Source organism: Mustela putorius, unplaced genomic scaffold (assembly GCF_011764305.1).
Source record: "Mustela putorius furo isolate JIRA1106 unplaced genomic scaffold, ASM1176430v1.1 tig00000145_pilon_pilon_pilon, whole genome shotgun sequence".
Taxonomy (NCBI): Eukaryota; Metazoa; Chordata; class Mammalia; order Carnivora; family Mustelidae; genus Mustela; species Mustela putorius.
The window spans coordinates 34643304-34671135 of record NW_025421294.1 but is presented as its reverse complement, the minus strand read 5'-3'; the positions used below and the strand labels follow the sequence as shown (position 1 = coordinate 34671135).

General features: G+C 40.0%; 1 protein-coding gene across 2 annotated transcripts in view; it reads left to right on the top strand.

Annotated features, from left to right (window-relative positions):
* SIMC1 (SUMO interacting motifs containing 1) overlaps positions 1–27832 on the top strand; it is a 69703-nt gene that overhangs the window by 35113 nt on the left and 6758 nt on the right. The window contains exons 5-10 of one of the 2 annotated variants that reach the window (XM_045075589.1): positions 4816–4970; positions 13500–13652; positions 15018–15116; positions 15511–15639; positions 26105–26261; positions 26366–26450. In XM_045075589.1, coding sequence (XP_044931524.1) covers positions 4816–4970; positions 13500–13652; positions 15018–15116; positions 15511–15639; positions 26105–26261; positions 26366–26450 — 778 coding nt within the window. The remainder of the gene's footprint in view (positions 1–4815; positions 4971–13499; positions 13653–15017; positions 15117–15510; positions 15640–26104; positions 26262–26365; positions 26451–27832) is intronic. The other variant, XM_045075590.1, reaches the window with a different exon arrangement.

Below are 27832 nucleotides of genomic sequence, written 5' to 3'. Positions count from 1 at the left end.
AATATTTTTTAAAAAGTCACATCTGATATTAATATCCAGAATATCCAAAGAACTCCTATAACTCAACAACATTTAAATATTTCACTACAAAACTGACAGAATTAAAGAAAAAATTGAGCAGCAAACTAACCTGATTTTAAAATGGGCAAAGGACTAGAATAGACATTTTTCCAAAGATGATATCCAAATAGCCAATAAGCATGTGAAAGGATGCTCAACATCACTAATCACAGAGAAATGCAAATCAAAATTACGATGAGATATCATTTCACACTCAACAGTGTGTTGGGCCCCATGTTGGGCTCTGCGCTGGTCATGGAGCCTACTTAAAGCAAACATTTTTAATGAAAATAAATAGTGGCAAGGATGTAGAGAAATTAGATCCCTTGCCTGCTGTGGGTAGGATTATAAAATAATATAGCCCCTGTGGAAGATTATATAGTGTTTCTTCAAAAAATTAAAACAATTACCATATGATCCATTAATCCCACTTCATATATTCCCACAGGGGTATATATGTAAAAGGATTGAAAGAAGGGTCTTGAAGAGATATTTGCACACCCATGTTTATAGCAGCATTATTCACAATAGCCAAGAAGTGGAAGTAACTGAAGTGTCCATCAACAGATGACTAGGTAAACAAAATGTGGTATATACAGATAAGATGAAACATTAATTTTGCTTTAAACAGGAAGGAAATCCTCCCATATGCTACAACATGGATGGTAGCATATTGAAGACAAAATACTAAGTGAAATAAGCCAGTTACGAAAATACAGTATATAATTTGATGTACCTGAACTGTCTATAGTAGTTATATTAATATAAAAAAGAAATGGGAGCACCTGGGTGGCTCACTTGGTTGGGTGTCCAACAGCTGATTTCACCTCATGTCTTGAACTCTGGATTGTGGATTCAGGCCCTGTGTTGGGCCCCATGTTGGGCTCTTCGCTGGTCGTGGAGCCTACTTAAATTAAAAAAAAATTTTTTTTAAGCAAATAGAATTTGGATTACCATGGTCTAGGGGAAGGGGGAAATTGGGTGTTATTTTTCAATGTGTGTAGAGTTTCATCTTGCAAGATAGAAAAGTTCTGGAGATCTGTTGCACAATTATGTGAATATGCTTCACAGTACTAAACCATACACTTAAAAATGGTTATAATAGTAAACTTTGTTACATGTTTTTTACCACAAATTTACAAAGAAAACAGGAAATAGGGGCGCCTGGGTGGCTCAGTGGGTTAAGCCGCTGCCTTCGGCTCAGGTCATGATCTCAGGGTCCTGGGATCGAGTCCCACATCGGGCTCTCTGCTCAGCAGGGAGCCTGCTTCCCGCTCTCTCTCTCTCTCTCTCTGCCAGTCTCTCTACCTACCTGTGACCTCTCTCTGTCAAATAAATAAATAAAATCTTTAAAAAAAAAGAAAAGAAAACAGGAAATAACAAATGTTTCCAAGACAGTAGAGATATAGGAAGTCTCATAAATTGCTGGTGGGAATGTAAATGGTACAGCCGCTTCAGAAAACAGTTTGGCAGTTTTTTAAAAAAAATCAAACAAGCTTTTCATATGACCTAGCTCTTCCACTTCCAGATACTGACCCCCCAGCTGAAAATATATGTCTAATAAAGGCTAACATGTGAATGTTCATAGCAGCATTATTCATGATAACCGAAAAGTGGAAACTGGCCAAATGTCCATCAACAATTGAATGGGTAAGCAAAATGTGCTATATTTGTACATGGGAATACTATTCAGTAATTTTAAAAAACGAGCTCTTGATAACATGCTTATGACATGGACAGACCTCAAAATAAATATTAAACTAAGTAAAAGGAAGCCACGTATACAAGTCACATACTGTATAATTCTGCATATATGAAATGTCCAGAAGGGCAAAACAGTAGAGCCCAAAGTAGAGAAGTGTTTTTACTTGGGGCTAGAGGTGGGAATGGGAATTAACTGTAAATAGGCATGAGAGATCTCATTTCAATAATGAAGATGTTCTTTTTTAACATTATTCATGAATGAGCACTCATGAGTATGGGGAAAGGCAGAGGGAGAGAATTTTCAAGGAGACTGCACACTGAGCATGGAGCCCATCATGGGACTCAATCTCATGACCCATGAGATCATGACCTAAGCTGAAACCAAGAATTGGACACTTAACCAACTGAGTCACCCAGGTACCCCATGAGGATGTTCTAAAAATTGATGCTCGTAGCTGCCAAACTCAATAAACTTACAACAAATCATTGAATTGTATTTTTAAAATGGGTAAATTTTTGAGGTTTAATAATAAAGTTTTAAAAATGAAAAAAATTGGAAAAGACAGGTATTCTCAAGATTCAACACCATTCTTGAGGAGTTGAAAGAACCAAAGTGTTCACTGTAGGCAGTGTACAGAGAATAAAGAAAAGAAACTTTGGGAAAAACAAAAAGCTTCAGAAGAAAGGAATGATTTTCTTAATATACTATTATATGGATTTCCATCATCAGTCCATGGAAGACTGCTAGTCCCCACATAAAGAGCCTTGTAACCCAGATGTTTCTCTCTCTCAAAAGCATAGCCACCAGTCTCTCTCCTGTGCCATAGTAAATAATTTTAACGTAGTATTCATACTGTAAATACTATTTATTTATAATATTTAGAATCAATTTATATACAAGGCATAAAGGAATTTTATTAGCCTTGACAGAAAACAAAAGCATAGAAGATAAAGATTAGGGGATGAAAAGGGATAGGATCTCTGAGAATAGTAGGATTGCTATAACATCTTTATCTCAATCCCAAGTGGGGAGTCAAGAGATACTATCTATAGATGTTGGAACATAAATTGAGATAGTTATTTTAGGAAGAGCAGGAAAATGGCACAGTAAGTTAAATCCTTATCTAGCACAGCAGAAGCCAATAGGTAACGTCTAAAGTTAATAAATCAAGAAATAGTGATCAGAGCACCTTTTTTTTTCTTTTTCTATTTGACATTGTCCCTTTTTAAATTAACATATAATGTATTATTTATTTCAGGGGAACAGATCTATGAATCATGTCTTAACACAATTCACAGCACTAACCATAGCACATACCCTCCCCAATGTCCATCACCCCACCACCCCATCCCTTCCATCCCTCTCCACTCCAGCAACCCTCAATTTGTTTCCTGAGACCAAGAGTCTCTTATGGTTTATCTACCTCTCTGGTTTCATCTTGTTTCATTTTTCCTTCCCTTCCCTGTCTTGTTTCTTAAATTCCTCAAATCAGTGAGATAATATGATAATTGTCGCCCTCTGATTGACTTATTTCACTTAGCATAATACCCTCTAGTTCCCTCCGCCTTGTTGCAAATAGGAAGGTTTTGGGTTTTTGGTGGCTACATAGTATTCCATTGTGTGTATGTGTGTGTGTATATATGTATATGTAAATATATACATACCACCTCTTCTTTATCCATTCATCTGTTGATGGACATCTAGGTTCTTTCCACAGTTTGGCTACAGTGGTCATTGCTGCTATAAACATTTGGGTGCACGTGCCCCTTTGGATCACTACATTTGTATCTTTAGGGTAAATACCCAGTAGTGCGATTGCTGGTCATTGGGTAGCTCTATTTTCAACTTTTTGAGGAACATCCATGCTGTTTTCCAGAGTGGCTGCACCAGCTTGCATTCCCACCAACAGTGTAGAAGGTCTTTTTAGAGATGATTAGGTTAACTTTCAGAAGAAAGAGTTTAAAATTTCCCTCTAAGGTACTGCAGGGGGCAAGCAGTAGTGGAGAGTGCGGGGTGTTAGTGGAAGACTTCCATCATAAATCTAGCACAAGTACTTGATTTTTTAAAACATCATTTGCACCAATTAATAAAGATAAGAGAAAAATACACACATTTGGAAGACAAGGTTATCCATCCCCACCTCCTCTTTAAAAAGGAAAAAATTATTTGTGCCTACCATGTTTATTCTTCTTCCTGCTGACTAAACCATACCCTAGTCCCTGAGTATATATTCTCAGAGTATATGCTTACCCCGTAGTGTTTGAAAAGCTTAAGAGTCCAGCAATGGTTCAGGGCCTCGTTCTTTGAATTTTCAAAGCCTGAGCTCCTGGACCTGGGTCCCAGCACTTGTCTCCCAGTAAAGGGAAACCAGCAAATGGTGTTATGTCTGCCTGGTGTGTCACAGGTCCTTACAGTGATTTTGGTATGGTTATGGTTATCACCACGTAAATCACAGAGACACTGAGACTAAGAAGGACAAGTTGAATAAGGTGTGGATCTGAGTTTAAAAACGTCAAGCAAAAATAAATACGTAAGGTCTGTGTGCCATCAAAGCCCACATTCTTACCTACATCAGTTGGGCTTTCTCAGTTAGGATCATTTCACTGTAACAGAAAACCCAACTTAGACTTGCTAGAACAATGAAGATATGCATCAGCTCACATTACTAGAAGTTTAGCAGTGGTATGGATATCTTGACTGCTCAATCAGCAGCCCAGCAGGGTCATTTAGGAACCAGTTTTTGTCTTTCTGTTCTGATAGCCACAGTTTGGGGTTTATCCTGAGACTGATAGTCAAGTTCAGTGAGAGACTGACTTCTCATGGCTATATGTCTCTTAAAATTAGGAAGCCTATAGTCCTGAGGCTCCAGGCTCCAAGACTGCCCTATTTTCCCTTTTTTCTAATGACGTAGACTGCCTGCTCTCAGGAACTTCTTTTAGGTACAAACTTGTTGCCGCATGGCCTTCCCTTGGTCTGCATATTTATGAGAGCCCAATACTCACTGTCATCAGGAAATTGAGGGAAATACTTCTCTTTTTTTGCCCCCACAGGGACAGAATCTGCCTGGGCGAGTCCTTTTTCTACGTTATGTGGTACAGACCCTGGAGGATGACTTCCAGCAGATCCTGAGGAGGCAGCGACAGCACCTGCAGCAGTCCATTGCAAGCACTGTGCTGTCCTGCGACAAGCAGCCCCACAATGTCAGGTAACCAGGGTCTGAGCCCGGGGCTGACGAGAGGTTGGGAGCATAGGTGGGCAGCGACTCAAGCCTCGAGAACATTGTGGGGATGAGGCTAGAGTCACTTGATAGTATAACAGTGATAGCTATTAAAACTATAGATGATCTGGGGCACCTGGGTGGCTCAATCATTAAGAGTTTGCCTTCAGCTCAGGTCATGATCCCAGCGTCCTGGGATCGAGCCCCACTTCGGGCTCCCTGCTCAGCAGGAAGTCTGCTTTCCTTCTCCTAGCCCCCCTGCTTGTGTTCCCTTTCTCTCTGTGTATCTCTCTCTGTCAAATACATAAATAAAATCTTTTTAAAAACCACAAAACTATAGATGATCCTACAGGGTGCCTGGGCAGCTTGGTCATTAAGCAAGCAGCTGCCTTTGGCTCAGGTCATGATCCTGGGGTCCTGGGATCGAGTTCCGCATTGGGCTCTGCTCGGCCTGCTTCTCCCTCTCCCTGTCCCCCTACTTCTGTTCCCTCTCTCATTGTATGTGTCTGTCTCTCTGTGAAATAAATAAATAAATATCTTTTCAAAACAAAACTATAGGTGATACTAAAAGAAAAACCTCTCTGTACCAGCTCTGTGCTAGGCACTTCAGCCTTCGTGGTTTTTCTCAAGATCATCAGATGTTCTTTGGTGTATTTCAGAATTGTCCAGACAGCCTCAGGAGACCCAAGGGGAGATCTTAACTATGCAAAACTTTTCACAGCTTTCATAAACCTCGATTTATTTTCATATTCCTGAGTAACTCAAAATAACTTACTTGTCACTACTAGTTTCTAAAAAGTAATATATGATAATAGGTCATGTGGCTAACAATCCAGGACAAAATGGTAGCTAGGAAGCATGTGTTCTTTTTTGTAGAATCAGGGCAAGAGAGAGCTTCTGGAAGCTTCAGAGCAGGGAGACACCATATCGGTGGGAGAAATTGTGATTTCTGGGGTGGTGATCTCAGGCTGGAATTTTCCTCTGCGAATTACAACTCTTGCTTTTTTTGGAAATGGTTTTCACCAGACTAAAGTACCAGCATCCTTTGAAACTCTTCCATTCATGTTTATGTTCCCATATGTTCTTGCATGTTTGTTAAAAATAGTATTCTGTGGGCCAATGTAGGATATTAACTGTTATAACTACTTCAGTAGAAAAGGAGGAACCTTCATATTGTTTTGAGCATCATCCAGCTTCCCTGCTTAGTTTGCATGGCTGTCTTCATTTTCCGAGACATGGCATTTTATGTAGCTTAAATGTTAATGACTGTAGGATAGAAAACCAGTAAGTAGAGAATCTACAAAAAGCACAGAATAGCATAGTTGTGTTGTTTTTTTTTTTTAACTTACTTATTTATCAGAGAGAGAGGGAGAGAGAGTGAGCACAGGCAGACAGAATGGCAGGCAGAGGCAGAGGGAGAAGCAGGCTCCCTGTGGAGCAAGGAGCCCGATGTGGTACTCGATCCCAGGACGCCGGGATCATGACCTGAGCCGAAGGCAGCTGCTTAACCAACTGAGCCACTCAGGAGTCCCGCATAGTTGTGTTTTGAATGGAAAAACGACAGTTTAATTAATGAGAGCAACTCTAGCAACCATTCTGCTCTGTGAGCATAGGCACTGGACTGAGTGGAAGACGAGGGACAGACCTACTTGACCCAGTCATGTCAGTTGCTTTCGTTTCTACTTTGCACTATGCAGAGTGTGATCTCGGGTTTAAGGTTTAAAGGTAGGCATTTGTGGCTTCATAGTCAAGCCATATCCTCTATTTTGCTTTTTATCAACAAGAATAATCATCTGTTCAGATGAAGGAAAAACTTGTTGTTTTTGATTCACTAAGAGATGGATATTAGATTGAGGTTGTGGTTACACAGATGTATACATCTATTTATCAAGCTTATCAGGTAAAAACCTGTATGCAATTTATTGTACATAAACCTTAAAGATGAGTTTTTGTTAATTGGAATATAGCTGATACATGTTGTATTAGATTTAGGTGTACAGCGTACTGATTGGACACAACTGTATGTTGTGCTTTGCTCACCACAGTGTGGCCACCATGTGTCACCACACTACATTGCTATAATATCACTGATTACATTCCCTATGCTGTACCTTTCAGCCATGTGACTCATTCATTCCATAACTGGTAGCCCGTGCGCCCTAACCCCCTCCGCCCGCTTTCCTCATCCTCCCACCCCTTGTGCTCTGGCAACCACCAATTTGTTTTCTGTATTTATGAGTCTGTTTCTGTTTTTTTCTTTTGTTTAGACTCCACAAATAAGTGAAATCAAATGATATCTGTATTTCTGTGACTTACTTCATCTAGCATAATACCCTCTTGGTCCATCCATGTTCTCACAAATGGCGAGATCTCATTCTTTCTCCTTTATCCATTCTGTTGGTGGACACTTGAGTTACTGCCATGTCTTAGCTACTATAAATAATGCTACATAGAACATAGGTGCTGTTCTGAACAAAAGATTCACATCAGCCATGTTTCCTTCTCAAAAAGGAAAGAAAACTCTATTATTAATATTATTATTATTATTATTATTATTAATTATTATAGAAGCCTAGTAGAAACAGAAAAGGAAATGGACCTATGCATAGATGAAGGTAATAATATACAAAACATGAGAATAAGGCAAAGTCACATCAAATCAGGTACTTAACAACATCCAGCCTCAGCAGCTGGGGAAGCCCCGTGGACAGCCAGGCTGAAGTCCCGACTGAGAAGCCTGGGCAGAGCATCCTCCCCTCGGGCGAGACTTCTAACTGACCATTCCCATAAGGGCCATATTTATAGGGTAAATGACAGGGTTTGAAGTTAAATATTTGTTTGCCTACATGCAGTTTGGAGCAAGCTGCATTTCCATGTTACCGTATTTCTATATTTTCAAGGAACCTGGGCTCTGTGTGTCTGCCTCCCCTCCAGGATTCCATTCCAGGAAGTCAGCCCAGCATAGAGTAGGAGGGCATGTGAGACATGAATTGTAGCCCTTGGTGTCCAGAACAGAAGGGCCAGTTCTGACCCAGAGGCCAGAAAATGTATTTCAAACAACCAGGCTTCCAAGGCTATTCACATAGCATAAGCTCACAAACAACATTCCTTAGCCTGCCTGTGTACATGCATGTCCATATGGTCGGTTTTGTGGGAGAAATCACAAAAACATCTATCCATACGGAACAGGTGTATGTATCTTTTTGAATTCATGTTTTCATTTTCTTTAAATACCCAGTAGTGGGATTACTAGATGATAATGGTATGTCTGTTTTTAAATTTTGAGGAACCTCCATTCTGTCTCCCCAGTGGTTGTACCAATTTACATTCCCAGCAGTGCATGAGGATTCCTTTTTCTCCACAACCTCGCGAGCATTTGTTATTTCTTGTCTCAAAGATAGTAGTTTTTAAAAAGAGGGAGAGATAGCAATTCAGTCCCTGTAGTACCCGTTCATATGGGGCTTTCTTTTCTTTTCTTAACTGTGCATACAGAGTAAACTAGTTCTATAAGATTTAAGAAATACACTAGTTCCCAAGTCCCTTCACCTGCATTTTCCTTTCCCACAAGGGTAATCACTTTACTTGTTTAAGTGATTTTTTGGATATTTACCTCTGTATGACTAAATAACGTGCTTGTGTTGCTAATTCTTGATTTTCCATTATTAGCTATTATTTGTTGACTTTCTACGTGAAGGATAAGAAGTTAGCTCATTTTCCTCCCTACCTCCTCCCTGACACACACATTTCCCAGCCCCCATACTAATTGATTTATATCATAATTTTCTTCAGATCAATATTCAGTGTTTCTATTACTGGACTATGTGTGCTAGTCAGAGTTGAGCCAAGTACTAAACTATGATTACTTTTCCTTTCATTTATACCTTTGTGTTTCCTTAGAGTTAATAATTGCCTTACTTTTAGTTCCCCTGTATTCTTTGTGCATATTGGAAGTCAACCCTAAATTCTCTGTTTGGTCTAAATCTCCCCTAAAGATGTTCATTTGCACTGGGTAGTCATCTTCTTCCTAAAGACCTCCTTCAGGGGGCACCTGGGTGGCTCAGTGGGTTAAGCCTTTGCCTTCGGCTCAGGTCATGATCTCAGGGTTCTGGGATCGAGCCCTGCATCGGGCTCTCTGCTCAGCAGGGAGCCTGCTTCCCTCTCTCTCTCTGCCTGCCTGCCTGCCTGCCTTCTGCCTACTTGTGATCTCTATCTGTCAAATAAATTAAAAAAAAAAAAAAAAAGACCTCCTTCAGTCTGGATTGGTTGTCCTCTTTGCCATTTTTTATCATAAATGTGAGAATTTCCTTTACTTCTTTCCAAAGTTGCATCTTTTGTGTGTGTTTGTCCTATATCTTCTCTTTCTTGGTTTACTCCATCATTTTGATGGATCAGTCTCCAGTAGCTTCCTTTTTTTTTTTTTTTTAAGATTTTATTTATTTATTTGACAGAGTTCACAAGTAGGCAGAGAGGCAGGCAGAGAGAGAAAGGGGGAAGCATGCTCCCTGCTGAGCAGAGAGCCCAATGCGGGGCTTGATCCCAGGACCCTGAGATCATGACCTGAGCTGAGGACAGAGGCTTAACCCCTTGAGCCACCCAGGCACCCCAGTCTCCAGTAGCTTCTTAGAAATGGATGTAGGAAGTAAAATTTTTGAGATCTTATATGTCTGAAAATATTTATATTCTCATATGTTGATTGATGACTGTATAGATATTTAGGATGGAAATAGCTTTTCTACAGAACAGTGAAGGAAATCTTTGATTTTCTTCTAGCTTCCACAATTGCTGTTAAGAAGTCGTAAGTTACTTTGATTACTCGTTTTTTGTATATGCCCTAATTTTTAACTCTGAAAATTTTTAGAATCTTTTTGCCCAGTATGCTTGTTGTAGGTCTGTAATTCATCCATTGTTCTGGGCATTCAGTCTAGAAACATCCTTTATTCCTGAAAATAGAGTTTTTATTTCCATTGTTGTCTTTTTAATTTCCAAGGGCTTTTTTTTACTTTGTCTCTAAATGTTCCTTTTTTTTTTTAATATTTTATTATTTATCAGAGAGAGAGAGGGGAGAGAGCGAGCACAGGCAGACAGAATGGCAGGCAGAGGCAGAGGGAGAAGCAGGCTCCCCGCCAAGCAAGGAGCCTGATGTGGGACTCGATCCCAGGACACTGGGATCATGACCTGAGCCGAAGGCAACTGCTTAACCAACTGAGCCACCCAGGCGTCCCTAAATGTTCCTTTTTAAAATTAATTAATAGTATTCTGTTCTTTCTTCTTTCATGGATCCATATGTTCTCATATCTTCAATGATACTAATGATGCCTTTTGTTTTTGTTTATTTTCTCCCAAGTTGCTTTTTCAGGGGGAGAGGAGAGTTGGCGTTGGTTATTTTGGTCTTTATCTCTCATAGTAGAACATTTCCATACATGTCTGATATGGATAGACCTTGGTAGTCTATCCGAGTTTAAGGGTGACAGACTCAACCGCTGATGAAAGCTCCAAGAACATGGGAGGACTTGTCATTTCTGTACTTCCCTGTAGGTGGAACTGACTGCCCGTTTTTTAGAAAATACCTTTGGTGTCTAGGTCTTTCCTCTTGGGCTGGATGGGTTTTTCAGAGAAGACTTCCAATCTCCTACAGAAAGGGTAAAGACTGGGATGCCAGGTTTTTGGAAGACAAGTGTGGGGAAATAGCAAGGGTCTCTGTGTTCAGCATGTGTGTGTTTACTTCGTGCTGCTCTTTTGCTTTGGTGCCCTTGCCTCCCAGCTGTGCCTGGTGTCCTAGTCCAAAGACCCTCTGTTTTATTGCTCCACAGTGTTAACCTGTAGTGTAGAGTCTAAAATGTTCTTAAAGAGCATACAAACCATCCATGCTTATTTTCCCTTATATCCTTTCATTCTCCTTCAAAGAAGCTTTGCACTGCCATTTGCACAGCTTTTTGAAGATTCTTTTTTTCTTTCCTTTTTTTTTTTTTTTTTTTTTTTTTTTTTTGGTAAATAGGACTAAATAGAATAAATAGAATTGCTCTTCTCTATTGCTGGTTTAGGCTTCAGCTTTCTCAATTCTGCTAAGTCAGTTAAAATCCATCCCTTTTCTAAAGTCATACACTTAGATTCTAAGAATCATCCTTAGGGATGCTTGGGTGGCTCAGTCGGTTAAACATCTGCCTTCGGCTCAGGTCATGATCCCAGGATCCTGGCATCAAGCCCCACATGAAACCCCTCATCAGGCTCCCTGCTAAGCGGGGAGTCTGCTTCTCCCTCTCTCTCTTCCCCTGGTTGTATTCCCTCTCTTGCTGTCTCTCACTGGGTGTTGTGTAAGACTGATGAATCACAGACCTGTACCCCTGAAACAAATAATACATTATATGTTAATTTAAAAAATAAAAATGGGGCGCCTGGGTGGCTCAGTGGGTTAAGCCGCTGCCTTCGGCTCAGGTCATGATCTCAGGGTCCTGGGATCGAGTCCCACATCGGGCTCTCTGCTCAGCAGGGAGCCTGTTTCCCTCTCTCTCTCTCTGCCTGCCTCTCCATCTACTTGTGATTTCTCTCTGTCAAATAAATAAATAAAATCTTTAAAAAAAAAAAAAATAAATAAAATAAAATAAAATAAAAAATAAAAATGATCCTTAAAGGGGAAGCTGGGTAGCAAGGTCGGTTAAGCATCTGATTCTTGATTTTCAACTAGGTCATGATTTCAGGGTTGTGAGATTGAGCCTCACATCAGGCTCTGTGCTGGGCGTGGAGCCCACTTAAGATTCTTTCTCTCGTTCTCCTTCTGCCCCCATCCCATTTCTCTCCCTCTCTTAAAAAAAAAAAAAAATCATGGGTTAAAGCCTCTGCCTTCGGCTCAGGTCATGATTCCAGGATCCTGGGATCAAGCCCCACATCAGGCCCTCTGCTGATTTGGGAGCCTGCTTCCTCCTCTCTCTCTGCCTGCCTCTCTGCCTACTTGTGATCTCTGTCTCTCAAATAAATTAAAAAAAGATCATCCTTAAAACATGACATACTGCCTTACCTAGTTAATTGGTCACTCCTGGTTTTATAATCAGCATCTCTTAAGCCACCCCCCAAATTAGAGGCTGGGACCTTGACAATTACCTGCATCTAACCACACATCCATCCCCCATCACCTACTTTTGCACCTTCCTGCATCCAAAGTGATCAGCATTCTGTATGTTCTTCATTTCCTTTCCACTTTTGTGTAGTTTTATTATATCTAAATGCCTGTAAAGTATATGTTTATATTTTAGTTCCTTCCTACTGTATATTACAGGATATCATGCTATACATAATCTGTTGGGACTTTTATTTTTTACTTTATATTATGGAGTATTAAGGTTTGTCCATACTGTTATTTATCACTGTAGCATACTCATTTTCAGTACTATGTAATATTCTATTGTGATTATACTTCATTTCCCTTCCATCTTCTAAAATTTCACTGTTTTTGTCTCTCTTCCTTTTCTCCTCTTCCTTGCGGATTTTTGAAAGAATTATTGACTCTAGCATCAGTGGGATTTTAGGAAGGAACAAAAGTAGAAGTATGTATTAAATCCACCATTTTTACCTGGGTCACCTAAATGATCTTCAAAAGTAATTTTGAGGGACGCCTGGGTGGCTCAGTTGGTTAAGCAGCTGCCTTCGGCTCAGGTCGTGATCCCAGCGTCCTGGGATCGAGTCCCGCATCGGGCTCCTTGCTCCGTGGGGAGCCTGCTTCTCCCTCTGACTCTGCCTTCCACTCTGTCTGCCTGTGCTCGCGCGCTCTCTCTCTCTCTTACAAATAAATAAATAAAATATTTTTAAAAAAAAGATCACTTAAAAAAAAAAAAGTAATTTTGACTATATGAGATGTTTTTACCTTACTAACTTTTAGAGCCTTCACTCTGCATAAAGTATGACTCCATTGCACATACTGTAAACTTCTATTATTAGCATTAGTAGATGACATGTAATCATAAAAAGCCAGCAAGGATCTCTGTGGTCATCCAGTCTAACTTTCTGTCTGCTTAATGCATGTTCCTAATCAGGAAGCCACGGATAGTACTCTTTGACCCTAGAGGTACCTTTCAGTAATAACTCAGAAAAATGTTGATATTTCTTTAGCTTTTGTAACCTTACTACCACTAAATGTGGGGTTTCCATTAGACTGTTTAAATATTGAAAATCACCTCAGAACCCTTTTTGTTGCCTTTGGGGAAATCTAGGGGCCTCGGAGCCCAGGTTAAGGCTGTGGTTTTGAGCATCATACAATAAGACAGAAGTTTAAGGGGTGCCTGGGTGGCTCAGTCATTAAGGGTCTGCCCTTGGCTCAGGTCGTGATCCCAGAGCTCTAGGAAGGATCAAGCCCCACATTGGACTCCCTGCTTGGCGGGACCCTGCTTCCCCCTCTCCCTCTGTCCCCTCTTGTGTTCCCTCTCTCTCTGTCTCTCTCTGTCAAATAAATAAATAAATATATATATATATATTTTTAAAAGGACAGAAGTTTAAACTTTTTTTTTTTTTATCTTTTTTCTGTTGCAGGGATGTCATCAAGTGGCTGGTCAAAGTAGTAACTGAAGACGGATTAACTCAGCCCACAAATGGGAATCAAACCTCTTCAGGAACAGGAGTCTTAAAGGACAGCAGTAGCCATCCTTCTCCCCAGCCCAACCTGACAAAGAACACCAATCAGCTGTAAGGGGCAGGCACAGGTTTTCTTTCCCAGGGCTGTTGGAATTTATTACTTTAGAGAACAGCAGCTTTTCTTAAGTTTCCACAAAATTAACAAGCTCTTGTAACATAGGCTGATTCTTACTAAAGACTATCTTAGTTTGGCTACAGGCTCAATTCTAATGCCAAAGTTAAACAAGCAGATGCTTTCCCTCTCAGATGAATAAGACTTAACTAAATGAACGTAAGTTTACAAAGTTAAAGTGAAACCAAAAAAAAGGGGGTGGTCCATGAGACAGTACCAGCTCACAGCTCCTCATCACTTCAGCTGACCACTGATAGAAAAGGAGGAGTCATGGATAGTGGGTGTTCTAGCAGCCTCTAGTCCTCAAGGACCTTCAGGTCTCTCCTGCAGTCCTAGGAGAAGAATAGCAGTTTAACCTGCAGATTCTAACAGATTATAACAGCAATGGCTCAGACCAGGGAAGGTCCCATCACTTTAGACCACACTGAAAAGAGATTCCTAGCATTTCTTTTGGGGGTTGAGAGTGGTTTTGGCATTTTTTGAGACATGCCAGGATTGTAGGATTCAGACCTGTCCTTGCACAAGTAACCTACTGTGCCACGTCGGTCATATTGTTAAAAGCCAGTCACACTTGGCACTTCAAATACAGCATTTGTGCCTAAATGCACAACACTATTTTATAATCTAGTTGCACCAAAATGATTTTCATATAAGGTCCATGGGTTTTAACTAAGAGAAAATCTCATATGTGAAAGGAGAATGTTCAGAACAATAAAGCATCTGCTTGACAGAGTGGGGGAGGCCCTAAAGTTGGGTTATCCTAGAACCCCAGTATACAGACCCAAGAGAGAGACAGACACTGTTCCTTCAATGGGAGAAAAATCTTTATTATAATCTAAATTATTTTATTATAATATAAATTAATATTTTTATTTATTGTAAGTAAATATTACTAGAAAAAATAAGGCCCTCTATAAGTCAATTTATCATGATGTTAACAACAATAGACACTACCATTTACTATTAATGAGTGCATATCTGCCAGTATCTCACATAGCGCTCACAACTTTATGGAATAGGTGGTATTATTCTCCCTTTTTTAGAGAGGAGAAGACTTGGGCTCAGAGCAGTTTAGTAATTTGTCAAAAGCTGACCAGCTTGTCATTGCAGAGCCAGAATCTGATGCCAAAGCCCCTGGGCCACCTATCGTATTACTGACTGCAGTTTTTCTGAAAACAGAGCCCTTTCTTTTGTCACAGATAATAATGCATGTTTAAAAAGGCTGACTTCAGGCCAGGCCCACCTTTCTGAGGGGTAGCCTAGATTCTTTCTGCTACATCAGCCTGGCTTTCTCCCATATTTAGGTCTGATGAGAGAGAGGGCCACAGTCCACCAGTTGAAGCTCTGAGACTGAACTTAGTAAAAGATAATTGTAAAGGAACCAGTGACAGGAAAACCATATGGTAAATATGTATTTTCTTCTGTATCAAAGAAATTTGAATAACTAATAGTCATTCTGGACCAGTTTTTTCATCTGGAAAATAGAAAAGTTATAGACTAGATGATCCTTAAAGTTCTCTAGGTCCTTAAGATCAGATGTTTCTGTTTTTGAATTTAAAAGTAGCTTGCTTTTCCAGCTCAACCACAGGTTCTGAGAGGTTCAGATAGTATGATCTGACAAGAGGGATTCAGGTAGGTGAAAATGCTAAATAAAAGCACGCTGATGGCTTGAGTAGTTCTTTGTGACCTAGTTTGTGCTTCACAAGATCATTTAGTACAGGGGTGGGGACCTCCCAGCTGGCCAGGTGGCTCCTGCCAGATTCTCCCACTCACTTGTGTTTTGTGTTCTGGACACAGGATTGTGTGTCAGCTGCAGAGGATGCTGTCCATAGCTGTAGAGGTGGACAGGACCCCCACGTGCAGCTCCAATAAAATTGCCGAGATGATGTTTGGGTTTGTGCTGGACATTCCTGAAAGGAGTCAGAGGTGAGTCTTAGTTTTGTTTCTGTTTTGGGAACAGAACAGTTCTGGGAACAGAAATTCTTTCCTTCTTTCTTTCTTTCTTTCTTTCTTTCTTTCTTTCTTTCTTTCTTTTTAAGATTTACTTACTTATTCTAGAGAGAGAGTGAGCAGGGTGGTGGGTAGGGGCAGAGGGAGAGGGAGTTTCAGACTCTGCCTTAAGCGCAGAGCCCAACTGAAGGATTGATGCCACGATCCCGAGATCACAACCTAAGCTGAAACCAAGAGTCAGATGCCAACTGACTGCACCACTCAGGTGCCCCTGGGAACAGAATTTCAAAAGAAAATTCCAAACAGTAGTTAAATTGGGGAAAAAAAGAGGTGGAGAGATAGTTTCTGTCTCTTTAAGCTTTTGAAAAAAAGAGGTTCTCAACAAATTACTGGCAACCAAGCAAGGCATAATTTCTTGAAACAGGCTAGATACCATAACTGGAGCCTACAATTTCTTACTTTATTCATTTGACTAAAAACTTTATCATCCCGTAAGTTTCATCTATTTCTTGATCCACAACTACAGAGCCTGATATAAATGTTCATTAAAGTCTTGATGGGTGAATGAAATAGGCATGTCCCATATTAGGGGAAGAAGTGGTGAGCCAAGAAAGAAAGCAGATGGAGCTTAAGAAGAAGGAACCCATTTCTCTACCAGTGAATTAGTAAAGTATTCCCTTAGGAGATAAAGAAACAGAGTTCTAACCAATGATTCCTTCTTTTAACCAGTAATTTTAGAATCTAGAGAGGAAAATAAATGAATATGAATTCATGAATAGTTGCTAGCACAGGAATAACTATAAGAAAGCCACTGTACAATAGTGATCCTCAGGGAAGTTATCACCGTCAGCTCTATGTTAGACTTCTCACGCCCATCCCCTAAACTCGCAGTTGGCAGCCAAGACTATTAAGACTATTACATAGTTCAGGTTCCTCTAGTAGAAGAAAATGTCAAATTATGTAGTACCGTAATAGAGATTTAATGAAAATACCCCCACTAAGATTAAGAAAAACATTTATTGGGTCTCTGCTGTGTGGCTGTCATTGTCACATTAACTCTCATATTTTCATGGAACTATGATGCTATTCCTATTGAACAAATGAGAAAAATACTCAAAGTTGTGATACAATTAATCCAAGTTTGCATAGCTAATTAGATTCATAATCCAAATTTAAAGCCAGGACTTTTTAATCCCAAATTCAGTGTTCAAAGAAGAAATATGCTATAGCAGTCAGACCAAAAGAAGTGTACATAAATGTCATGCTTGCTCTGTCACTTTGTCATGAATATTTCATTTGGGTCCAAATCCCATACCGTTCATTCAAACCCAGATTCTTAGGAAAGACAGGAAATCTAAGGAATGGGTAACTATAGACACATTTAGACTTAACATTGACAAAAATAATTTAAATAAAGCCTGACCTTATTTTAAAACTCAGAGAGGGTAGGGTGCCTGGGTGGCTCTGTCGGTTAAGCCTCTGCCTTGGCTCAGGTCATGGTCTCGGGATCCTGGGATCGAGCCCTGTGTTGGGCTCTCTGCTCAGCAGGGAGCCTGCTTCCCTTCCTCTCTCTCTCTGCCTGCCTCTCTGCCTATTTGTGATCTCTGTCAAATAAATAAATAAAATCTTTTTTTTTTTTTTTTTTTTTTTTTTTTTTTTTTTTTTTTTTTTTTTTTAAAGATTTTATTTATTTATTTGACAGAGAGAAATCACAAGCAGGCAGAGAGGCAGGCAGAGAGAGAGAGAAGGAAGCAGGCTCCCGGCTGAGCAGAGAGCCCGATGCGGGGCTCGATCCCAGGACCCTGGGATCATGACCTGAGCCGAAGGCAGCGGCTTAACCCACTGAGCCACCCAGGCGCCCCCTAAATAAAATCTTTTAAAAATGAATAAATAAATAGAAAACTCAGGACAAATTGGCAAGCACCCAAATTATACTAGAATATACTTTATATACCCTTTGCCTTGGTTTATTTAAAATTTTATTAAGTTTAGGTAAATGTACGTACAATTAAATCATATAACTAATTTACATAAGTATTCCATGGATTTTGACAAATGCATAACCCATGTGACCTATCATTTTCCAGTGGTTTATTGATAGTACATGGAAGCGCTGAAGCCTTGCCAAGTTCACTTATTATATCTTCTAGGAATTTTTTTGTGGGTTTCCTGGGATTTTCTACATACACAATCATACTGTCTGCAAATAAAAACTGTTTAACATCTTCCTTTCCAATCTATATGCCTTTTGTGTTTTTTTCCTGCCTTATTATATGGACAAGTGATCCAATAGAATGTTGAAGAAGTGGTAAGAGCAGACATCCTTGCCTTATTCCTGCTCTTAGGGGGGAAACATTCAGTCTTTGACCAGTAAGTATAATGTTAGCTGTTGACATTTCAGAGGGGTCCTCTGTCGGATTGAGGAAGCTTCCTTCTGTTTCTAGTTTACTGAGTGGAGTGTTTTTATGAAGAATAGGTATTGAAATTTGTGTAATACATTATTTTCTGCACCTATTGAGGTAATCATAATTTTTCTTCTTTATTCCATTGATGTGATTAATTACACTGATTAATTTCCTAAATTTTACTTTCCTGGAATAAAGAAATTATACTTCATTGTGATATGTTATCCTTTTTGTGTATTGACAGATTCCATTTACTAATATTTTGTTAAGAACTTTTATATCTGTGTTTATAGAGATATCTATTATGTCCTTTTCTTTTTTTTTTCTTTTTTTTTAAAGATTTTATTTATTTATTTGACAGACAGAGATCACAAGTAGGCTGAGAGGCAGGCAGAGAGAGAGAGAGAGGCGGAAGCAGGCTCCCCCCAAGCAGAGAGCCTGATATGGGGCTCGATCCCAGGACCCTGGGATCATGACCTGAGCCGAAGGCAGAGGCTTTAACCCACTGAGCCACCCAGGCACCCCTATTATGTCCTTTTCTTATAATGCTCAACTTCATCCATCTTTAAAGAAATATAAACTAAAACTATAGTGAGATGCCATTTCTCACCTATCCAAATAGTTTAAGAATTTTGAAGAACAATAAATACATTCCATCAGAGAGGTTTTAAGAAAGCAGATACACATTGCTGATAGGAATGCAAAATGGTACAAACCTATCAGGAAAATTAAATGTACATTTACCTCTTGACCCAGCAATCTCATTTCTAGGAATTTGCCCTGAAGACACCCTTCTAACAGTATGAGAATACAATATGTAGGATATTCACTACAGCATTATTTGTAATTGTAAAATACTAGAAACTACCCAAATGCCCATCCATAGGGCAGTTGAATATCTATAGTACATCTGCACAATGGAGTATTGCACAGCTGTAGAAAAAAAATGTTTTTTAATAGGAGCAAAATTTCTGAGCTGATTCCAAAACATATTGTTAAGTCAAAAAAGCAAAATACAAAAGAATATGTATAGTCAATACGAGTATCTTTTTGTATGAAAGGAGAATTTAAACATGTACCTAATTATGATCAGCTGTGAGAAAAGAAACAAAGTTTAGATAAATGGCAGACTATTCAAATTGCCTACATACAGGGGTTACGTGGGAATGGGCTGGAAAGGAAAAAAGGTACTGGGCCAAAGTGGTGATGGTGCTAATGATGGCATAATACTTCCAAGTGTACTTCTTTGTATAATTATAACTTTTAGAATTTGGGAACCATGTAAGTGTTTATAGTCTCAAAAAAGGAAAATAAATCAACAAGGGAGTTGAAAGATCTATCAAGGGAGGGCCTAACATTTACTACAGATGCAAAATTAACCTGTGCTTTAATAAATAACATAACTGGGGTAAGGGAAGGGGTATGAGGGAGAACAAGCCCAAGTAACTTTTTTTTTCAGTTTTTATTTTTAAATAATTATGGATTCACAGGAAGCTGCAAAAACTAATTCAGGGAAACCCTATGTACCTTCACCCTGTTTTCTCCCAGTGATTCCATCATACATTACTATGGTACAGTATCACCAACAGGAAATTAACATTGGTAGAATCCATAGAACATATACCGATTTCACCCATTTTATATGCACTCATCTGTGTGCAGTGTGATCGCACGTGTAGATGCATGTAACTACCAGCACAATCCAGATATACAGAACTGTTCCATCACCACAGGGAACCTTTTCCTTTTATGGCCACATCATCCATCTTCCGCAATTCCTGGCAACCACTAACCTGTCCAACTAACTTAAAACACAGTATTTGGACTAAGTATTCTCAGGCTAAAGAGAAAATGAACTGTAAATAAATACTGAACTCTAGTTAGTGGATTTCTTTTTCACAGAGGTATGAATTCAAAAACTACCTTATGTGTATTCTAGGATTAAACAAATATATTGTGGATAATGAGAACCAGGTTTCTTACTGTCAGAGAAGAGAATTACGCATATGAAAAGGGGGAAGGATAGAAGGAACCCTGTGGTGCTGGATTAGAATTGGAGATACCAACATGAACTTGGGGTTTCTAATAAATATAGGTAAATAAAGGAATTTATGTATTCATACGTCTTGTTCCTACTACTACCCATTGAGAGAGTACAGAAATAATTACACCTTGTAAGGTCACCTTGTACCCAGAATTTGTTTCTAAATACCACTTTACACTAAAAGGAACCAGAGTTCCCTTGAAGAAAAGGATATTTGCCCAGGTGAGGTAGGGAAAAGTACAAGATGAACCCGGAACATCTCATGCTAAGAAAGTAAGGAAATGTTCAAAGAATGTTCAGAACATGTCAAGTTAAAGGGCTTCTGCTGACCAAATCTGGGATAATTTGAGTGTCAAAATAAATATTGACAATAAAAGACTGTAAACTATTAAATAAAATAAGAAACTACGGTTCTAATACAAGTAGGAAGGAAGAGAAGGGACGCTCTTCCTTATAGTTGAAAGCCAACTAATAAATGTAAGAAGAAATCATGAGTTCAGAAAAAATGTCATTTGATAACCATCATGATAGTTCATTCAGGTGTGAATGGATATTAAAATGGTGCAAGTTCGTGGAGTACCAAGGTATTTTCATAATGAGTATTGAGATACTCATTAATTATAATAGGAACAGTATTGTTCCTATTATTCCCTAATATTGAGATACTCATTAATTATAATAGGAACAGTAATTAATTTATGGTGAAGGCACTACCTTCGTCACTAAGTGTTCAAAGTTAACACCAACAATGTGACAAGTTGGCATCACATGCCTTTTAATATGATGCACTGAGAAAAACAAAATATAGTTCTTGCAGTACCCTTCCCCCAAAACGTATAACCTCAGTCTAATTGTGGAGTAATATCAGACAAATCCCAAATGAGAAATACTGTATGAAAACACCGAACTGCACTTTTTAAAAATGTCACCGTCATGAAAGACAAAGTAAAATTGAAGAACTGTCCCAGATCAAAGGATTTTTACAAAAGCGGACAACTGAATGCAATGTGTAATCTGCGATTTTCTTTTGCTATAAATAGTATCATGCGGACAATGAAAACAATCTGCTTAAAATCTGTGGATAATAAAATAGTAGTGAATTGTAGTAAAGTTAATTTCCTGATTTTTGATCATTGTATCTGGTTATCTAAGAGAATGTCCTTGTTTTTCAGAATTATACACTGACGTATTTAAGGGTGAATGGGCATCATGTCTACAACTTACTCTCAGGTAGTTCAGAGAAAACAGCTAAAAGACAAAGAGGATAGAGAAGATGTGATAAGCATTTGGTGAAAAGTATGAAGGGGCAGAGGGAGAAGCAGTCTTCGCACTGAGCAAGGAGGCTGATGCAGGACTTGATCCCGAGATCCTGGAATCATGACCTGAGCCAAAGGCGTACGCTTACCCAGCTGAGCCATCCAGGCATCCCTCTTTATTTATTTTAAAGATGTTCCATCTCCTCCTGGCTTGCTAATGAGAAGTTATTAGAATATCTTGCTGTTGTTTCCCCATATGTCATGCGTCTTTTTTCTCTGGCTGCTCTATTTTTGATTTTCAACAATTTGATTATGATACCTACATGTAGTTTCTTTACATTTATTCTGGTTGGGATTTATTGAGTTTCTTAAATCTGTGACTTGATATTTTTCACCAAATTGTGAAACATTTTTGCCATGGTTTTTTTGCCCCAAACTCTTACCTTATTCCAGGGATTCAAGTACATGTATGTTGGGTTGCTTGACACTGTTCCACAGATCACTAAGGTTCTGATGATTTCTATTGTTGTTTTGCTTTGTTTTGTCTTGATTTTTTTCTCTCTTTCAGTTTGAATAGACTTCGGGATTCCTGACCTTTTATTTCACAGTGCCTAATTTGCTGTTAAGCCTATCCAGTGGTCTTTTTTTTTTTTTTCCCCCATGTCAGATATTGTATTTTTCGGATCTGGAGTTTCCAGTTGGTTCATTTTTATAATTTCTGTTTCTTTCTGCTGATAGTCCTCATTTGGTCACTCATTATATACGTCTTGGTCTGTTGGTTGGTTGGTTAATCTTAAACATATTTATAATAGCTGTTTTTTTTTTTTTAAGATTTTATTTATTTGAGAGAGAGATCACAAGTAGGCACAGAGAGAGAGGGGAGGAAGCAGGCTCCCCGCAGAGCAGAGAGCCCGATGCGGGGCTCGATCCCAGGATCCTGGGATCATGACCCGAGCCAAAGGCAGAGGCTTTAACCCACTGAGCCACCCAGGCGCCCCTATAATAGCTGTTCTAAAGGCCTTGTCTACTAATTCCAGCATCTCTGGATATTGTTTGTTTGTTTCTCTGGACATTTTCCTCCTGGTTATGGGTCATATTTTCCTGCTTTTTCCCTCTACTTATTTTTTTTTTAAAGTCAGACATTATAAATACTTTGTTGTTGAGGGTCTGAAATTTGCTGCCTGTTCTTTTAGAGTGTTGAGTTTTATTCTGGCAGGCGATCAGTTTGTTGGCAGATTAGTTTTCTCCTGTTGAGGCTTGTTTCTAGGATTTGTAAGGGTGCTTCTAAAGCAGCCCTTATTAAAGGGCTTGAGTCTTGAGGCCTAGTCCTTTTGGGGCCTCAACTGGAGGCCCGAGGTGTTCAGTGGCTCACTAAAACCCCAGTGTCTCTTCGCACTGGAAGATCTCCAGAATCTCCTCTCGGCTCCCAGCCTTCCAGTTGCTGTTCTCTCTCAGGTTTTTGAGCTTCCTCCTGCACGTGTGCCAAGGGCCCCTTTATACACTCTTCTCTAGCTCCTCCTCCACTAATTCCAGCCTCAGCTGTCTTGACCATCAGTCTCTTTTTGCTCTGCCCAGCAAGCCCACTGCTTTGTGTTTGGGATCCACACTTTCCTCCACCTTAGAAAGTACCCCCCTTAAGAAATCTGGGATAAATGTGGGGTTTGCCACTTTTGTTTCCCTTTTAAGAACAACAGTACTTTAAAGCTGCTGGTCCAATGCCTGAAAATGATTATTGCATATATTTCTCCAGTTTTATAATTGTTTATGACCCGAGGGTAAATCCAATGCCAAGTATTCTGTAAATCTGGATGTTGGCCTTCCTCTGTATCTTGTTTTTTTTTTTTTAAGATTTTATTTATTTATTTGACAGAGATAGATCACAAGTAGGCAGAGAGGCAGGCAGAGAGAGAGAGAGGAGGAAGCAGGCTCCCTGCTGAGCAGAGAGCCCGATGCGGGACTCGATCCCAGGACCCTGAGATCATGACCCGAGCCAAAGGCAGAGGCTTTAACCCACTGAGCCACCCAGGCGCCCCTGTATCTTGTTTTTGAAACTCAAATTTGAATTGCTATGGATTTTCGAAGTCCATTTCCTACTATGGCCAATGCACTAAAATTAGTTTTTTGTCCTTTGTATATCTCTGAGTTTGCCACCTGTGGATTATAAAACTAAGACAAACGGGGTGCCTGGGTGGCTCAGTGGGTTAAAGCCTCTGCCTTTGCTTGGGTCATGATCCCAGGGACCTGGGATCGAGCCCCGCATTGGGCTCTCTGCTCAGCAAGGAGCTTGCTTCCTCCTCTCTCTGCCTGCCTCTCAGCCTACTTGTGATCTCTATCTCTCAAATAAATAAATAAACTCTTAAAAAAAAAACAAAAACCAAAAACTAAGACAAACACAGACACCGGAAATAAAATTAGAAGAGAAAATACAGTTTGAAATAAAAGGTTATTGAATAGAAAAACTGTCCTGTGAGAGAAATAGGCCAAATCAGAATAGAAATTTGACTTTTTTAAAAAAGATTTTCTTTATTTATTTGACAGAGATCACAAGTAGGCAGAGAGGCAGGCGGGGGAGGGGGGAAGCAGGCTCCCCGCTGAGCAGCAAGCCTGATGTGGGGCTTTATCCCAGAACCCTGGGATCATGACCTGAGCCAAAGGCAGAGACTTGAACCCACTGAGCCACCCAGGTGCCCCGAAATTTGACTTTTTTTTTTTTTTAAGATTTCATTTATTGGGTGCCTGGGTGGCTCAGTGGGTTAAGCCGCTGCCTTCGGCTCAGGTCATGATCTCAGAGTCCTGGGATCGAGTCCCGCATCGGGCTCTCTGCTCAGCAGGGAGCCTGCTTCCTCCTCTCTCTCTCTCTGCCTGCCTCTCTGCCTACTTGTGATCTCTCTCTGTCAAATAAATAAATAAAATCTTTAAAAAAAAAAAAAAGATTTCATTTATTTATTTGAGAGAGAGAGAGCAAGAGCACACAAGTAGGGGGAGAGGCAGAGGGAGAGACTCTCAAGCAGACTGCTCATTGGTCATGGAGCCCAATGTGGGCCTCGATCCCACAACCCACAAGATCATGACCTGAACCAAAACCAAGAGCTGGATGCTTAACCAACTGAGGCACCCATATACCCCTAGAAATTGAAATTTAAAAAGAATTTGGGGAATATCTTGAAAATCTCAGTCTGGGTCTTGATCTTGTGGTTGTGAGTTCAAGCCCTGTGTTGGGCTCCACAGTGGGTGTGGAGCCTACTTATAAAAGAAGAAGAAGAAAATTTGTCAGAGAAAGTATACAGTGGTTTTTGCATCATTAAATAAAATGGATTTTCACAAAATTTTAGACTTTTCAAAACTTTTGAATAGTAAGAGGGAAAGGTTAAAAATACTCATTTTGCTTTATAAACTTTGCTTTTCTACAAATAATATATGTGCTTGGTACAAAAGCAAAGGGAAAGAGAGAAAAGAGAAATGAATAGATACTTTACGATTTATCATTTTTGTAAATGGCAGTGGCACAAAGAATCCCTTATTTTTCCAGAGGTTGCAAAACTACAAAGGGGCAAGATGTTACAGGAGAAAAACCTCTTGGATCAGGGCTAGCTCTGTTCCTCATCGCTGCACCTCCTTATGTACTTACAAGCTGTCTGCTCCTGGAACTACTGCTATGACCAGTAGACCTGACAAGGACTGACAAACAGACCTGTAAGCTTACACCTTCGGGCAGTCCAGAGATACACGATTTCTAACATTCCTTTGGAAGCTAACATTGCTGTTAGAACAATGAGCTTGAGAGCCACCTGGGTGGCTCAGTCAGTTAGGCAACTGACTCTGGATCTCAGCTCAGGTGTTGATCTTGGGGTCAGGGTTCAAGCTCCGTGCCAGGCATGGATCCTACTTTAAGAAAAAAAATAATTAAAAGACCCTAGAACAATGAGCTTGATTAACCTTCCTGAAGCACAGCTGCAGTTTTGTAGCTCTTCCTTTCTGAGGTTCAAAATATACTGAATATACTTCAGCCCACCACTTGCTGGTCAAGTCCTGCACTGGGTAAAGTGACAAATTCAAGGGCAAGAGTTCCCTCTGGGACTCTCAAGTCCTAGACTTGAAATTTAAGAAGGTGCAGTGCCCACAGCTGTGTATTTTTTTCACTTACTTCTTTTTGTCCAGGCTTTTCCCCCTCTGGTGAAATGCCTCCTGCCTTGAGCCTTTTCTCTTCCCACTACACCACCATCCCGTGCCTCTTCCTCCCTTAGAAGGCCCCTTCTGGTCCCCCGACCAAATGTACTCTCTCCTGTGCGTCTCTCTGGAACACCACAGGCAGCCCACATGCCCGGGCCTGCACTTTATTTCAGTTAACACTGCATACCTTTTGCCTCTGGTCAACAGTCAGATTTTTGAGAGAAATGCCCTCTTCTACTTATCTTCATATTCTTTGCTGTGCCAAACATTTAGAAATATTTATTCCCAGTATTAATTCTCTGCTAATATGAAGTTAATCTTTTTAGTGTGTCCTAAACTTTTCTTTTCCAAATATCAAGGACCCTTCCCTCTTTCTGGCAGTTGTTAATTCAAGAACAAACCCACCTCTGTCCTGTTCACAAGGTTTGTGAATTTGTAGGTCTCTATCATATTCCTTCTTAGCTGTCTGGTGTAGGGCAAAGGTTAGAGCTTTCAGAGGGAACTGTGGTGTGTATTCCTTGAAGTGGCAGCGGTGGTGGTTAACCCTCTTTCTCTTCCCCACTCAGGGAGATGTTCTTTACTACCATGGAAAGCCACCTTCTGCGCTGCAAAGTGTTAGAAATCATATTCCTCCACAGCTGCGAGACGCCCACCCGCCTGCCCTTGTCTCTGGCCCAGGCCCTCTACTTTCTGAACAATTCCACATCACTGCTCAAGTGTCAGGTACGAGCTTCCCTGCCTCGGGCAGGCCTAGAACACCTTCCCCATCACCCTTGAGCATGTAACTGAAGAAGGCACCCCCACCAAATGCTTTCGCTTCTCTGCAGTCGGATAAAACCCAGTGGCAGACATGGGATGAGCTGGTTGAGCACCTGCAGTTCCTGCTGTCCAGTTATCAGCACGTGTTAAGAGGTAAGCAGCCAAGATTGTAGGGGAGTCTCACAATGGCCCCTGTCATGAATTGAAGTTACACAGGAGATTCTAATTTGTTAGCCTAAGGAAAGCATCGTTCCTTGGTTATAACTATAGGAGCAAGGAATGACTTCTTTGGAATCATTGCTATAAAACAGAAGAAATCACGTACTTTTTTTGTGGCAGATAATATGTTGGTCTTTGCAATTATTAGGCTGTACCAGCAAGCAGCAGCCATCATACCAGAAGTACTTTGTGATGACCTGATTAGACCTAGCATTTTACCCTGGCCCGTCACTGCGAAGTCATTGTTGGGTCATTTGCTCAGTGACTGTGGACATTATAAACATCGGTCAGTAGGATACAAACCCAGAGCCAATCAGTGGGAGGGAAAAAGCATACACCTCGCGGAAGTTGTAAGATGCTCTACAGATTGTGAAAGTGGCTTTGCTCCAGTCCCAGGCAGAGCCAGTGATCAAGGGGGATCCAAGAGGGTTAGACTAATTAACACTCAGGAAGCAAATATTGACCAGGATAATAATGGAATAGCTGCTTCAAATGAGAATGATTTTATTAGCCAAAGATTAATAAGACCCTTGTTCCCAATTACTGATGTAATTATTTCCAAAAGGAAAAATAGTGACTTTTTTTTAACAGATACTTTTTATTTACTTGAGAGCACACATGAGCAGGTGGAAGGAGAGAGAGAATCTCCAGCAGACTCCCCGCTAAGCACAGAGCCCAAGCTGGGGCTCGATCCCATGAGTCAGGGCTGAAACCAAGTTAGGTGCTTAACCAACTGAGCCACCCACATGCCCGAAAAGATAGTAACTTTTTAGGGGAGAAAACACATTCCTCTCAATCCGATGTCCTGAGAAGGACGTGTCATTACTTAAGCAGTGTTCTTGCCAAAAATCCATGACCTGAATCTAATCACAAAGAAGCATCAGATAAATTCGCACAGGAGACACCTTCTAGAAAGTAATTGGTTTGTGCTCTTCAAAAATGTCAGTGTCTTAAAAACAAAGACAGACCAAGAAACTGTTCCAAATTAGAAAGAAACTAAAGCTCATTAATACTAAATGCAAAACATGATCCTGGATGGGCTCCTGAACCAGGGAAAAGAAGCTATGAAGTATGTTATTGGGATGACTGATGAAATTTAAATAGATTAAATAATATTATATTAATATTAAATTTCCTATTCTTGATAACAAACCTGGCTATGAAAATAATTGTCCTCAGTCTTAGGAAATCCAGAGTGAAGTACTGAGAGGTAGAAGGGCACAATGTTCAACTTCTTCTTAAACAGTGAGGAGGGTCAGTATGTATTTATATGTAACTATGTGTAAATTTATGTATTTCTATATAATCCACATTAT